Genomic DNA, 14,037 nt, shown 5'->3' with positions numbered 1-14,037 from the left:
ATGCAGCAATTAATAAAAAAAAAAATACCAAAGAAAATGGCGCTGTTTATTTTAGTATTTTAAATTTGCTTCACCACAAACAAGAACATCAAATTTAAAATTTAATTAATCTTTATATGTCATCAGACTTAAAGATAATGCTGCTTTATGCCAGCGAATTGACTTTTTTGCAACCAAAAAAAATTGCTCTTTCAAAAACTGAACTCAATAATGCAGCAATTATTGATTTTTTTATTTTCAAATAAAACAGCGCTGAATTTTCTGTGTTGTTTGAGTGTGTAGATTGGAATAATAAACTAATTTATAAATTTAGGCTTTTTCTCAGAAACATTCATAACAAGTAGGCAGTCAAATTGAGAACTTGTTTTATTAATTCAAAGGTTAATCCACCCTTTGGCATTGAATCTATCGAAGTTGCTGATTGCGTGGCTAGATGCATCTGATAGTTGAGCCAATCCATAACAAGCTTAGTCGTTCGCAGCTGCCCTGATAGAAATGGACGCATTTGTTCTCGTAATCTTATGCGCTTTCCTGGCTATCGATAGAACTTTAGCGTTCAGCGTTTGTAAGGTTTTCTTCAATGAAGCTGTTTCCAGTACTGGGACTTACGATGTAACCTTCAATGATACTCCTTTTTGTAAGTACCTCGGCTTTCGGTACGCTCAACCACCTGTTGGAGAAAACCGATTCCAGGTAAGGTAAGTTAAGTGGCTAGAAACTAGTTGGATTAATAAGTTTGATAACTTCCAGGATCCCATAGGACTACATCCAAGCGGACATCAGGATCACACTGTCTATGGACCGATTTGCCCTCAGATAGATGATCACTACCCATTGACTTGGGGTCAACCGACCGATGAGGATTGTTTGTTTCTGAACATCTACACTCCGAGCATCCCCAACCTGAATGGAACCAAGTTTCCCGTTCTCGTATTCATTCACGGAGGTGGCTTCAATGTGGGATCTTCGACAAGTGATCTCCCAGGAGTTGATGCAATGATCGATTCAGTTAGTGTTTACCCTTTTTTTATTTCATTTTTACGTACTTATTGTTGTGTTTCAAGGGAATCGTTATAGTGACCATGAATTACCGTTTGTCAGTTCAAGGATTCCTTTCGTACCCACCTTTCAATGTTTCCGGAAATTTTGGACTCAAAGATCAACAGGTGGCACTGCATTGGGTGAATCAATTCATCGAAAACTATGGTGGAGATCCTACGAAAATTACGCTCATGGGTCATAGTGCAGGAGCTGCATCTGTCACATATCATATGTATTCAACAGGTTCCAGAGGTCTCTTTCAGCAAGCCGTTGTAGAGGCAGGATCGATGCTTGCTCCTTGGGCATTCCACTACTCAAATAATCTGTTTCACAACGAATACGTCCATTCTTTAGGTGTTTCTTCCTTAAGGGAGCTTCAAAGTATAAACTACCAGAAACTGTTCAACCGCAAAGCAACGCAACGCAGTAGAAAGTTTGCTCTTTTTAATTTACCACATTTTGTACCAGTCATGGAGAATGGCATCTCAAGAAATCCTTTTCTCTCCAGAACACCAGTTCAACTAGTTACAACCAAACCAATTTCCGACGTTCCATTGCTTATTGGTCGCACTTCAATGGAATTCGGTTTATACTTCCCGCCAGCACAGAAATTCAAAATGGGTGAAGTATTTCCCAATTTCAATGATAAAAAGCGGCTTCAGTCCATAGAAGACAAAATCAACCAAGAAATGAAACGTTCCAGCGACCCCAAATTTTTAAGGAAATTAGCAAATCTTGCTTACATGCACAGCCCTCTCGATATGTTTGGAGCAATGTTGGCATCCAGGGAAGATCGCCGTTCTCCGATGTATAAATTGATATTCGAGTTTGATGGCAGATTTGGTGCGCACAAAAATAACTTCAATAAGGTTTATTTGGATGACGAAAGCTATGGAGCTGTTCATGGCGATGAGCTGGGATACTTATTTACGCCTTATAATGTGCAGGAAGCTTTGCGCAATCGCAGTCAGTTTGAAGACGAGTGGGCTGTTTATGGAAGGATGTCTCGGTACTTGGCGAATTTTGTCAAACATGGGTGAGATTTATGAATAACCATAGTTCTAAATGAAGTTACATTTTTCATTTTTTTTTTCAGAAATCCAACCCCTCCAACTATTGCAAATGATTTGGAATGGCCAATGTATAACGCTCGTGTTGCTAATCGTCAGTACGTAAATGTTGATCTGGGTGATTCTATCAGAGAGGAAGACGATGACGATCCAGTGAAGCAGCTATGGGAGAAAGTTTTTAGTTGTCTTTATTTTTTTCAATGTGATTTGCTTTAGCAATTGCTCATCTGGATTCGAGAGTATGGAAAATAAAAAAGCTTCTAACTTTATTGAAGAAAAATGTATGTGATATTTTATAACATAACATAACAAAACATAACATAACATAACATAACATAACATAACATAACATAACATAACATAACATAACATAACATAACATAACATAACATAACATAACATAACATAACATAACATAACATAACATAACATAACATAACATAACATAACATAACATAACATAACATAACATAACATAACATAACATAACATAACATAACATAACATAACATAACATAACATAACATAACATAACATAACATAACATAACATAACATAACATAACATAACATAACATAACATAGCATAACATAACTTTCGATTTCATTCTATTAGAGTTCATCTCGCCGAAATGCCATTAAAACATTTTAACATAGTTATCATGGCGATAAAAATCTGAAAACAACATAACATACATAACAACTTTCTTAGGAAAGTTGTATCATTAACCAGTATTTTATTTACAAAAATGAAAATAACATTATCAGCACTCAAATGTTGTTTATATATAAGGCCCTTGGAACCAAAGTGATATAGAGTAAGGTGGGGTTTAAAGTACGAGTACGTTTTGGGATTATCACAAACCAAGAACAGTAAAATTCAAAACTCTGGCGTGGATGGATAGTGATTTGGACTGCCAACAACCAGCCATAATTTTTTTTTCGTAGAAATTGAAAATGCTCCGAAAAATGAGGTCAAGTAGCTTTTTTGCTTGAATGATGTAATATTTCAAATAACGGCAAACATGTTTGTGCACTCAAAAGTCTGGCTTTCAATGAAAGTTTTATTGTGTCTTTTTAGTTGTTTTTAATCACTATCAAATGCCGAAGAAAGAATTTAATTACTATGTCTCTGTTTTGCACAATAAACTGTGAATCATAAGAAACCTTGAAGGGGCAAAAGTACGAACTGCAAATGGGACAAAAGTACAAAGGGTCTACTGAAGTAAATCTGAACGGAAAATTTTAGCTTCTTTTTTGAATGCTCTGGAAACATCAGCGCATATTTTTGTTCCTACAAGACTTGCTCACGCGAAAAAATGTTCAAATACGATGGGAATTGGATTTCAAAAACCTGCTGAATATGGACAGTTAGTGGAGAACTCCAAATTCACGCAGGTTATTTGCCCATGTATAGGATTTGTATCAGAAGCGAACAAGGAAGCTGCTGCTGTAAGCAGAAATTAAAACAAAATAGTTTTCCTGTTGACTTCATGCAGAATTGTGGAATTTTGAATGGTCGTACTTTTACCCCACATCATTCGAACTTTTGCCCCAGAGGTGGGGTAAGAGTACGTTTCGATAGCAGTTAGGCATTTTCACTACTGCTATCAAATGCGTCGATCGATTATCTTCGTAATTTTATAGAAGAGAGCTAAAAGTCTAAAGAATCAAATGCTGTTCTTGGTTTTTTGGAAAACAACCGGCAAAATTTTCTAAAAATAGGGTGGCACTAAGGTCGTACTTTTACCCCACCATACTCTAAGTGAAAAAAATTGAAACAAAAACTGAGATAACTATCTAGAACGAATTCTTGATCGCCAAACATCGTATGCTATTTGAATAGTAATTACATTCATGTATGTTTTGGTCTCTGTGAAAAAACCCTACTAACTGAAAGCAACATTTCGTTTGGAAAGAAAATCCCTCATAGTGATGTACTAATATCCCTTTGCCATCAACCCTAACGTGATTTCCAGAAAGTAGTGTTTTTTCATCGGAACCAAAAAAAATCCTGTCGTTCGAATAGTTGTTGATGGTTTAAAATTCACCATCAACTTTGATTTACATGATTGCATTTCGTGGAAATTCTAGAGGTCAAAGTATTATTGATTTTTTTCTATTTTAACAACGAATATGTGAATCACAAATTTCTGATATCTGGTCACAATTATATGGAGTACGTCACTGATTTTAAACCTATTTAAAAGCTTGAAAAGTACAAAAATTGTATTTGTACGAAATAAATGGGTTAGCACCTTTCAACAGTTCACTGTTAAAAATCAACTCACAGTGACTTAAATTCCCTTTCCAATGCCCAATTGATCATGCATAGGCACAGAAAACATGCAGTGATTGAAATTAATTGGAAAAAATTATTATAACATTTATTCTGATAAAAAATCGTTCTTTGGGAAGATTAACTAGAAGACAAGACCAGGTCGATCTTCAGACATAAAATCTCTTAACTTACTTTATCAGAGTACATCAAAAATAAATATACTCTTTTAGAAATAAATATTTTGGAATCGAATTTTAAATACGGTATACGCGCCAACATCGCTGTTTCGAGAAGAACGTGTTTAAAGTTTGACAGCTCCATAAGCTTCCAAAAAAATATTGATTTGTTTCATTTATTTTTTGGAAATCAAACATCCTTTAGATTACTTTGTACAATCAAAATATAGGTCTCCGAACGTACCAGTCCACCAGATGTCTCCAAATACATCAAAGAGAACTGTCAAAACTAACTGAGAAAAATAAAAGGGAACGGTTTTCAATAGGTCGTTTGAACTGCTAGGCATGTTTCAAGAGCATTGTTATTGGATCAATGTTGGAAAAATATCTCAAAAATTCATCGCTGCTTACTTCAAGCTAGATGAGCAAAATTTGGACCATGAGATGAAAAGTGATAATAAAGTGAAAATGAGATGTCTGTTCATCAAGAATGTTCCTAATTGACTTCATATAGCCGATTCATGATGATTTCATATACGATTACGCCTTTTCGGAAACTGGGCATTGGGGCTTGTTATATAGCTCAGTAGGCAAATCAGTTGCTTCTTGAGCCGATGTTCATGAGTTCGAGCCCGAGAGTAAACATCGATGTATCGGATTGTATGGGATAAGTTTTTCAATGATTGTCCGCCAACTGCATCGTTGACATAAGTCGCGAATGACATAAAGAGTTAAAACGACTATAATCGAAACAAAAAACATTATCCGTTCTCCAATAATGTTCAAATACAACAACACTAGCAAAAACAAATAAAAATGATGAAGTAGGGTGTTATGGGAACATTTTTCATCATTTATCAATACATACAGCAATAATAAGCATTTCTTCTAAGATAAAATTGTTAAAGTGATTCTAAATAAGAGGGCCCTACCCGGGATTTCCAAGGAATTGCATTGAAAAACATTGGGAATTTTCGAATCCCAGGAAGCCCTTAAAAATCCCGGTAGTTCCCGAAGTCAATTAAAAGGCAGAAATTACTAGAAATTTATACGATTTAAATTGGACAAATTGATCAGATTGAGCAAGAAAAATGATAGTTAACTGTGGTTGGAAATTAAACTTTTTTTAAATTTTTTAATACATTGAATTCAATAATAAAAAGTTATTTTCATTCTAAAACTTAGTGTTAAAGTGAAAACGACGAAAAATCTATAAAATCAAACAATAACATAGAAGAAATGCAACGAATATCGCCTGAATGTTCAACACTCATCAATTAGGCCTTCCGTTTCGTCACAGAAATGACATATTTGAAAACAAAGGGACAGTTATCTAAAAAATCACGAAATTTGATGAATAACCTGAAGTCTAGCTAACCAACGTCTATCGATACTGAAAAATCTTTCTCAATGATTTCAAAATGTTTTCAGCAAAGATCAGTCAAGTTTAGCGGGCTAAGTACTTAGTTTTTGGGTCTTGGGTTCTATTTATGACAAAAATAATAAACTTTACAAGATGTTAACTGGACTGAAAAATAAAATAAAAATTAATTGAAAAAAAAGCATTAAATAATAACAAATAAAGGGTGTTCGGATCAAAAAGTGGTCAAACTAAATTGCGTGTAAATCTATTATTTGTTAATTAAAAAAATCAAAGTATCTTTCTTTTTGAAGTTCAATCTGTATAAAAGACGGAAAAAATACTCAATCAAGATTTGGGTCAACCTAGTCCAAATTGGTGAGACCTTTGTTTGACGCCCGCCAAATCCGGCCAAAACACACAAGTCATTATTATTATTATTATTATTATTATTATTTATTTGAGACCTTTTAACCACCCGGGTTATTCGGGTCTATTCTTGATTTTTGCATTTCGATGTGTTACAGTTACAGTTAGTTTTTGTATGAGTTGCTGATTTTACGAATTTTGTATAGCTCACGAAGCAATTTTGTTTCCTTGAGGAAAGAAATTAATTTTTCTTCATTTAAGGTGTGTTCGAGAGGACCTCGCTGAGATCTCCATTGAGGAGTAGATTTGTTCTTACGTCGTCGTACTTTCGGCAATCCAGAAGAATGTGCTCGACCGACAGCGAAATCCCACAGACTTCGCAAGTTGCTCTGCATCTCTACCTGCTGAACAGGCCAGAGTGTGTCAATCTCGTATGGCCAATTCGGAGCCGACAGATGGCCCAGGGCACAAGTCATGTCTCTTCAGGAAAGGCAGCAAACGCTTTTGAAGACACTCTTTCATGTTAAATTCCTGGTTGAAGGTACCGGTTGCAACAAAAATGTAGCTTTTCAAGCAACTGGTACAGATAGCTTGCCAAATGAGATATTTCTTAGCAAACTTTGATAGTTTAATATGCTTGAAAATGTATGCCAACTTTCCCCTTCCGGTTGCTGTAAAATATTCATGTTCCGGAAGCTGTTTGAAATCTGCCTTGGCGTAGGTTTCGTCATCCATTACCACGCAATCAAACTTTGTCAACAATGTCATTACAGCTTCCGAGAGCTTGGTTTTGCTTTTCATTGCGATAAGCAGTCACTACCTTCTTATAAGTAGATATTCCGCACATTTTTTTTTGACTATTACGTGCCATTGAAACTGCAACATTTAAAATAAATCAACCTGTAGTTAACAAAACCTGAAATTAAAAAAAAAACTTCCTTAAAAGTCAACAAAGATTCATTTATTATTACAGCAAATGTCCTGTAAAAAAGTTGTACACTAAAAATTAAATGTCACGTAATTTGTTTTTCGACCTGTCTAATTACGGTAAACGTCCTGCTCCTTTTTGTTACAGGACATTTGCGTAATTTTACAAGACATATTTTTTGCTTTGCGGATCGTTTTTAAGCTTCATGCAGGGCTGTAGACGATATTCCCAACTTATTTGCGACATCTCGAATGGAGAGATGGGAGTTAAGCTTGAAAGTGCTAATCACTCTTTTGTTCGTCACTGCGGCTCTCGGACTTCGATTTTCCCCAGATCCTGACTTCCTAGTTGTCGAAATAAATTGCCAAAACACTTTAATTACTTTAGTGACGATGGATAGCAAAACTCCTCAGATCGGCATGTACAATGAAAGAGCGTGCTTTTTTTTTCGTCCGCTCCTCCAAGCTGTGCGGGGAGAAATAAATCGCACTGAAATCAACACATAAAAGAGTGATCGAGAGCATTCACATCCGCTGATGAAGAGAATTTCCTTCTCCGGACAAATATATTGCACATTCTGTTGAGGAAAAATCTGAGAACTAACACAGTTCATTCTTGATGCGTTCACGAGAAAAGAGGATGCTCTCCAAACCAAAGGTACCAGATGTGTCCCGATTATTCAGGTTTTTTCCTGATTTTCGAGAAGACGTCCTGAATTTTTAAAACCTTCCTTAATTATAATTGAATTTCTTAAGGGGGGGGGGTAGGGTCTAACACTTTCAAAAAATCGATTTTTTTATTTTTTTATTTTCTTATTGTGAAACATTTCAAGAATGTTGTGTCAAATTTTCAAGTCAATTGAAGCAAAACTGTAGAAATTATAGGCCTTTATCTCCTCCTATCTAATACTGCAAGAAAGCAAGAGAAGAAACTTCAAACGCGTTTTTCTCGAAAGCACATTTTTAAAGTCCGTGGACATCGTCATTTGAAAACTACTTATCCGATTCTTTTCAAATTTGGAACATGTTTTCTACATATAAAATACCAGACCCCAACGTTTTTCTTTTTTAATTTTTTTTACTTTGGGGAGATTTTACAGATAAAAAATGGCGGATTTTTTCGTGAAAAATCGTAGTTTTTACTTCAAACAGCCACAAAAATTTCATAAAAAATTTTTTAAGTAAAATAAAAACGTTGGGGTCCAGAAAAACATCTATTAAAAATGATTTGCTCTGATTTTTTGATTTCAGATGATTCTGTGCTGAGATACAGTGTCCACCGCAAATCCTGTTTTCTAAAAGGCATCCTCGAAAATGCTCCGTCACAGGCTCATTTTTCAATATTTTTCGACGAAAAAATTACTCAATGTTCTTTTAACAATGCTTTGTATAATGCAAAAAATTTGAATACATTTGTTTGGACGATAGCTCTAGAAAAAAATCGTGAAAATGGTGTTTTTTTTACTCGTTAGACCCTACCCCCCCCTTAATAAAACAGTTTAACCTCTTAAACCGTTGATAATCTCCGGTTCACAAAAAATCAGGATTTTTCAGGACACGCTTAAATTGGTGAAAATGACATGCAGTTTTGATTAATTTGCATAACTAAAGGCGAACTAGATGTGCTGAAAACGCCTCGAATTTTGCAACAGAGGCTGGAAAACCTTGGCTGGCCTGCAGTTAATATCGAAAAACACCGTTAAAATATCATTTATACCGAATGTCATCATTGGTTGAACTGTTTTATTGAAGATATGTTTGATGCTCTCATCATTTAACATTAAATTTAGTTATAATTTAGATATTTTTTAAAAAATCAGGACAAATCAGGACATTTTAAGGGCCATTTTCCAAAAATCAGGACAATTCAAGCGTTTTGAAAAAACAGGAAGACCTCTCGAAAATCAGGACAAATCCTGAAAAATTAGGACACCTGACCAGGGCTCGGCATCGTCGAAAGGAAAGAATGAAATTGAAATTTCCCTTTATTCGTCTCACTCCAACAAATTTCAATTTCGAGCAGTTCACTTTCATTACTCGAATGAAAGTGAATCCTCTCATAGTGAATATCTCGGGTGAAAGAAAGAAATTCAAAAGTCAGCAGAAGAGAATTTCAATGATGCTTGAAACTGCCCGCAATCAGTAGTCATCAATTTCGACGTCAAACGAGACTTTCAATGCAGCAAAACAGGCAGCAAATAGCATACACAAACACACCAGTCGCGTGGCAACAGATTTCTTGATGTGCCCCGTGCAATTGTTGGTATTTTTGTTGATGCGTCTACCGGCCATGTCGGCCTGGCACCGTGTGCATCTTCAAGCAATTGTTGGTGTCTTCCTTGGGCGCCAGCAAATTGTTGTTTTCCAGCCGACATCAGCCGGCTTTGTTTTCGGAGGTATGCGAGTATACGCAATGAAACTTTCACTAAAAGGGATATGCTCGAATTTCGTTTTGAAATGAAATTGACGATTGCCAGTTTCGAACGGAGGAGACCGAGGTGAAAGCGGAGTGAAATTAGCGTTTGCCGAATGTGAAGAGAAGCTGGTGTGGGAGGGAATTGACAGTGAAGCTCTTTCGAATGACGTGTTTTGTGCTCATTTTTGAGTGACGATTGACGATTGAAAGTGAAATTGCCAGGGCCTGCACCTGACACCCCTGGTGGGCATGGGGAGAAATTGTTGTTACTTTTTTTCTTCATTAACACTGAGGTGTATGACTGAAACACTAGGGCGCTCTTTCCTTAGAATTCTCTTTCCCCCACTCAGATGCGAAAGCTCTCACACTTGCCGTTCAAGTCACTTACAGCTCGTGTAAACTCGGGTAACGAGTGGATTCGCAGCTCCTCTTGCTTGAACGCCATTTTGAAACTAAAGACCTAATGCAAAAGTCTACAAAATGAGGGGTGTTCAGGTTTTTTATATGAATGAATAAAAAAACGGCGAATTTAAGTTAACAACTTTTTGATCCGAACACCCTTTAAATTACCCATAATTTTTTTTTTTTTTACAAATCTTGTCAATGGGAAATAAACCATAGCTGACAAGTTCCAAATTGATTAGAGATGATATTCGTATGAAAGATACTTGTTCGAAATATATTGTTTAGCTTGAATTGATATACACCCCTCCTGTATGTTTATGCCTTTAAACTAATATTAGTTTCTAGTGTTTGACATAACGTTTGCTATAAAAGTTAAAGATTCACGGGATAACTGACCTACGACAGTCTCCATCTCTCAAACCACAAACGACCAACGAAAAAGTGAAAAGAATAATCAACAAATAATAGTATCTTCTCAAGGTTGGCCAGGCTGAGTACAGACCAGGTGTGCTGGGAAGGATCACACATAAATTAACAGAAGCAGTGGATGTTTCCCGGGCACCACAACGGTCACAACAATGAATCATTAATCCTACCGGCGCGACCCGACGCGGCAAAAGAATCGGTTCCTACCCACTAGCAACGATGACAAGGACACAAGACAGACACTCATACATATAAATTGATTCATTATTTATGCCATTAAAATTAATGAAAAAACTGTCACCCATTACGGCGAAAATAACTTACGGGATATGTAGCTGCTGCTGCGAGATCGCTTTTTAGGTAAGTGATGTCCACCGTTCAGGAGGTAACATATTAAAGTGTTTTATTGGTTTATATGAACAACAGTCTTGTTTTACGAAATAAGACGAATTGAAAAGGCCAAGAAATGATAGCAAAATAAAGAAAGAGACATAAAAATATATTGACATAAAATGAGAAACTCCTATAAAGAACACCAATTCATGCTAAATACAAAACACGGAGCTCAGCGTAGCGAAAAGCTTCTCATTTTAATCCGAATCAAGACTCGTTATGCAGAACGGAATTAAATCACATACGTTTCTCAGAAAACACAAGCTTATCATAACTCCCAATCGGTTTAAATAAATACGCCTCTTAATGCGGCAACACATCGCAACCGTTTCTGTAGAATTTTTCCATGAAAAGTCACAGCTGAAAAGAAAAAGCTGCGTAAAGCTCATAATTACTCTCTTTCTCGTTAGCCAATGTTCAGAATGGAAACCATTCAATGGGACGACACACACAAGGATAGCAAGTCATTTTAAATTAAGTTATGAATATTTGAACGGCAACGATTAAACTTTTGCACGTAGCAGACACGTGTCTCCTCCCAGGCAGAATTCCAGGAAAATATGATAAAAAAACCTGGTAAAATGTTAAACGTAGCTAGTAGCTGTTCATCCGAGTGTGGCCCGGTGACGTGTTAATCTCACGACACTTCATTTTGTTCACCGGTGCACGTTCCGGGATAACATGGACGCGTTCGATGGAATGAAAGGGTGGGCAAAAGCCAGAATTGGATTTATTTGTATGTTTCCCAAAAACGAAAATAGCTCGGACTCAGTGATTTTTTATTCCCCCGTCGAACGTCACAACATGCATCGGTAGTTGCATATTTTCATTAAAGCGGGCACAGATTAAAGGATTGTCGAATATTGGAGTCAATGATGAACTCGTTCAAATGTTTGGGGAAAAATCACTAGGTTCAGGTAAAAAATTTCATTTCTTCAATATGTACCAATAAAATAATTATTTTTTCTTCAAATTGGCTAAACTATTTATGATTTCTAAATGGATTAAAAACCTGTATGGATTATCATGAAAAATAAACTTAACTTAATTTAAGCATCCACAAATAAAATCTACCTTAGCAAATTTTTGCCACAGAAATATGCATTAATCGCCAACAGTGAGTACCAGGCAAATCAGGACATTCAAGACCACGGACCCAATATAGCGAATTGTTTTAACGCTTTCTTAGAAGTGAAACTGTGCTACGAAAAACAACATGGTGCATCTTAACGAATTCTCCGCCTATTCACTTTTTAGAATATACATTAGGGTGGCAGCCCAATGGGTCATTTTGAAAACCGTTCATATAATTTTTGTAGATTGTCTCAAAAAACTGACCTGTGCAAGATTTAAGGCTCGATAGAACTTGATTTAGGTGTGCCTCAAAGTCCCTTAAAATCCTCTCAAGGGGAGGACCAAAGGAAATCGGAAAAATCGAAATTTGAATTTTGATGACAAATGAAAAAAAAAATGCATGAAACGTCGATATCTGGCTCTCTGGAAGTCGCTCCCAGAAATATGATTATATGATTATTCATTTTTAAGTACTCATTAATAGTTTTCGTATGAAATTGTAACTTAAGAGAAGACACGAATGCCACAAGGATTGTAAAGTGTCATTACTAAAACCTTAAAAAAGAAACTTCAGAAAAGTGGTCCTTAGCCTAAAGGGTGAGCTAAACTTTTTTAAATGAAACCTTTAGAAACAAAATATGGAATTTGCTTTCATCGATACTTAAAATTTTTGAATTTGTTTACAAGTCTGGTAGATCAAAGTTATTTGATTTTAGCATAAAATAAATTCATTTTAGGGTAGCCTTCAGTTTCTTAAAAAATCACTTATTCTATACTCAAATCAAACAAGCCCAATCTTCTTAACTCTCTAGCAAATTCCAAGATTTTAGTTTGAAATTTGTTTTTAAGAAAAAGCTGCAATATTAATAATGTTAAACAATACACCGAAAAAAATTGAAAATTTGTGCAGATTTTTTAGGTGAAGATCAGGTAGATGTTTCTTAGAAAGGCAATATTTTTCATAGAAAATCAATTCCACACTAAAAATCCTGTGAATGATGTATTTTTAAATATAATTTGGGATATTTTACATGAATCAAAACTTAGAAAATTAACTCAAATTTGTGATTTTCAGCTGAATTGTGTGTACAAACTTATTATAATTAAAATCTTCGAAATCTAGAAATTGAATTGACAAGCAAATTTTTATGTTTATGTTCATTTGAATTTCTTAACAATTTTATGTTGATTGAAAAACTCATTCATAAGCTTAATCTTTTTCTCAATTCTTAACCTTAATTCAAACATTGAACTTCGAATATGTTTCCGAATTTCCATACATTTTCTGAAATGTACAAAAAATACGATTTTCCAAATCTTAATTCCAGATCAGAATTTCATGAGCCAAATCTCAGAGCCCTCACTCATGAATCTATTATTTGAATTCTGTAGTGTTGGTTTAATCCTAATTCATTAGATATTTCAATTATTCATTTTTAATCTGTTTTGTGAATCTGATTTTAAATGTAAATTTCGAATGATGAATCAGAATCTGGTTTTCAATTTTGGATCACCACTTAGAAGCTCTAAATGGTTTGTTTGAAATTCATATTTAGGAAGAGCAAGTTCACTGGTGTTGGGGAAAAGTGGTAGAAATTTGGATATTTTGTAAATTTTACCAAGCATAAATGTTTGCAAGAACTTTGGGCGTTGTATTTTTTTGAAAGCACTGTTTCTATTTCAGCCGTATTGATAGAAATATTGCTATTTTTGTATCACAGCATGCGAAACTACAACATGTGTTGTTAAAAAACTTGAAGGCCACAGATCTTGAAAATGATTGGCAAAATTTTCAAAATGTGCAAAAAGTGACGAAATTCCTAGCACTTTTTTCCAACACCAGTTGCTCTTAGCAATAAGAACTATACCAGAAACGCTCAACATAACATTCTTTATTTGAAGCTATAAAATGGTTTGAAAATTCGATAAAGACTGCACTAACTCAAATACCTTAGGAACGCCAGAGAATGAATACAAAATTATAATCAAAATAAATATTTTGAACAAACCAGAATTGAAGCTTAAACCATAAAATGCAGTGCACAGATATGCTATACATTATATAACTTTCATCGAAGTTTTGGTTACACGAATGGCCTA

General features: G+C 35.2%; 1 protein-coding gene across 1 annotated transcript; it reads left to right on the top strand.

The window, feature by feature from the left end:
* Positions 1-484: 484 nt before the first annotated feature.
* Positions 485-2,344, top strand: LOC129749103 (juvenile hormone esterase-like). Its single transcript, XM_055743969.1, has 4 exons — positions 485-693; positions 751-1,008; positions 1,065-2,077; positions 2,138-2,344. The coding sequence occupies exons 1-4, from the start codon at positions 496-498 to the stop codon at positions 2,325-2,327; spliced, it is 1,659 nt and encodes a 552-aa protein (XP_055599944.1). The 5' UTR covers positions 485-495; the 3' UTR covers positions 2,328-2,344.
* The last annotated feature ends 11,693 nt before the right edge of the window (positions 2,345-14,037 follow it).

The sequence above is a fragment of the Uranotaenia lowii genome, chromosome 2 (assembly GCF_029784155.1).
Source record: "Uranotaenia lowii strain MFRU-FL chromosome 2, ASM2978415v1, whole genome shotgun sequence".
In the NCBI taxonomy this organism is placed as follows: Eukaryota; Metazoa; Arthropoda; class Insecta; order Diptera; family Culicidae; genus Uranotaenia; species Uranotaenia lowii.
This window is presented reverse-complemented; position numbering and strand designations above follow the sequence as displayed.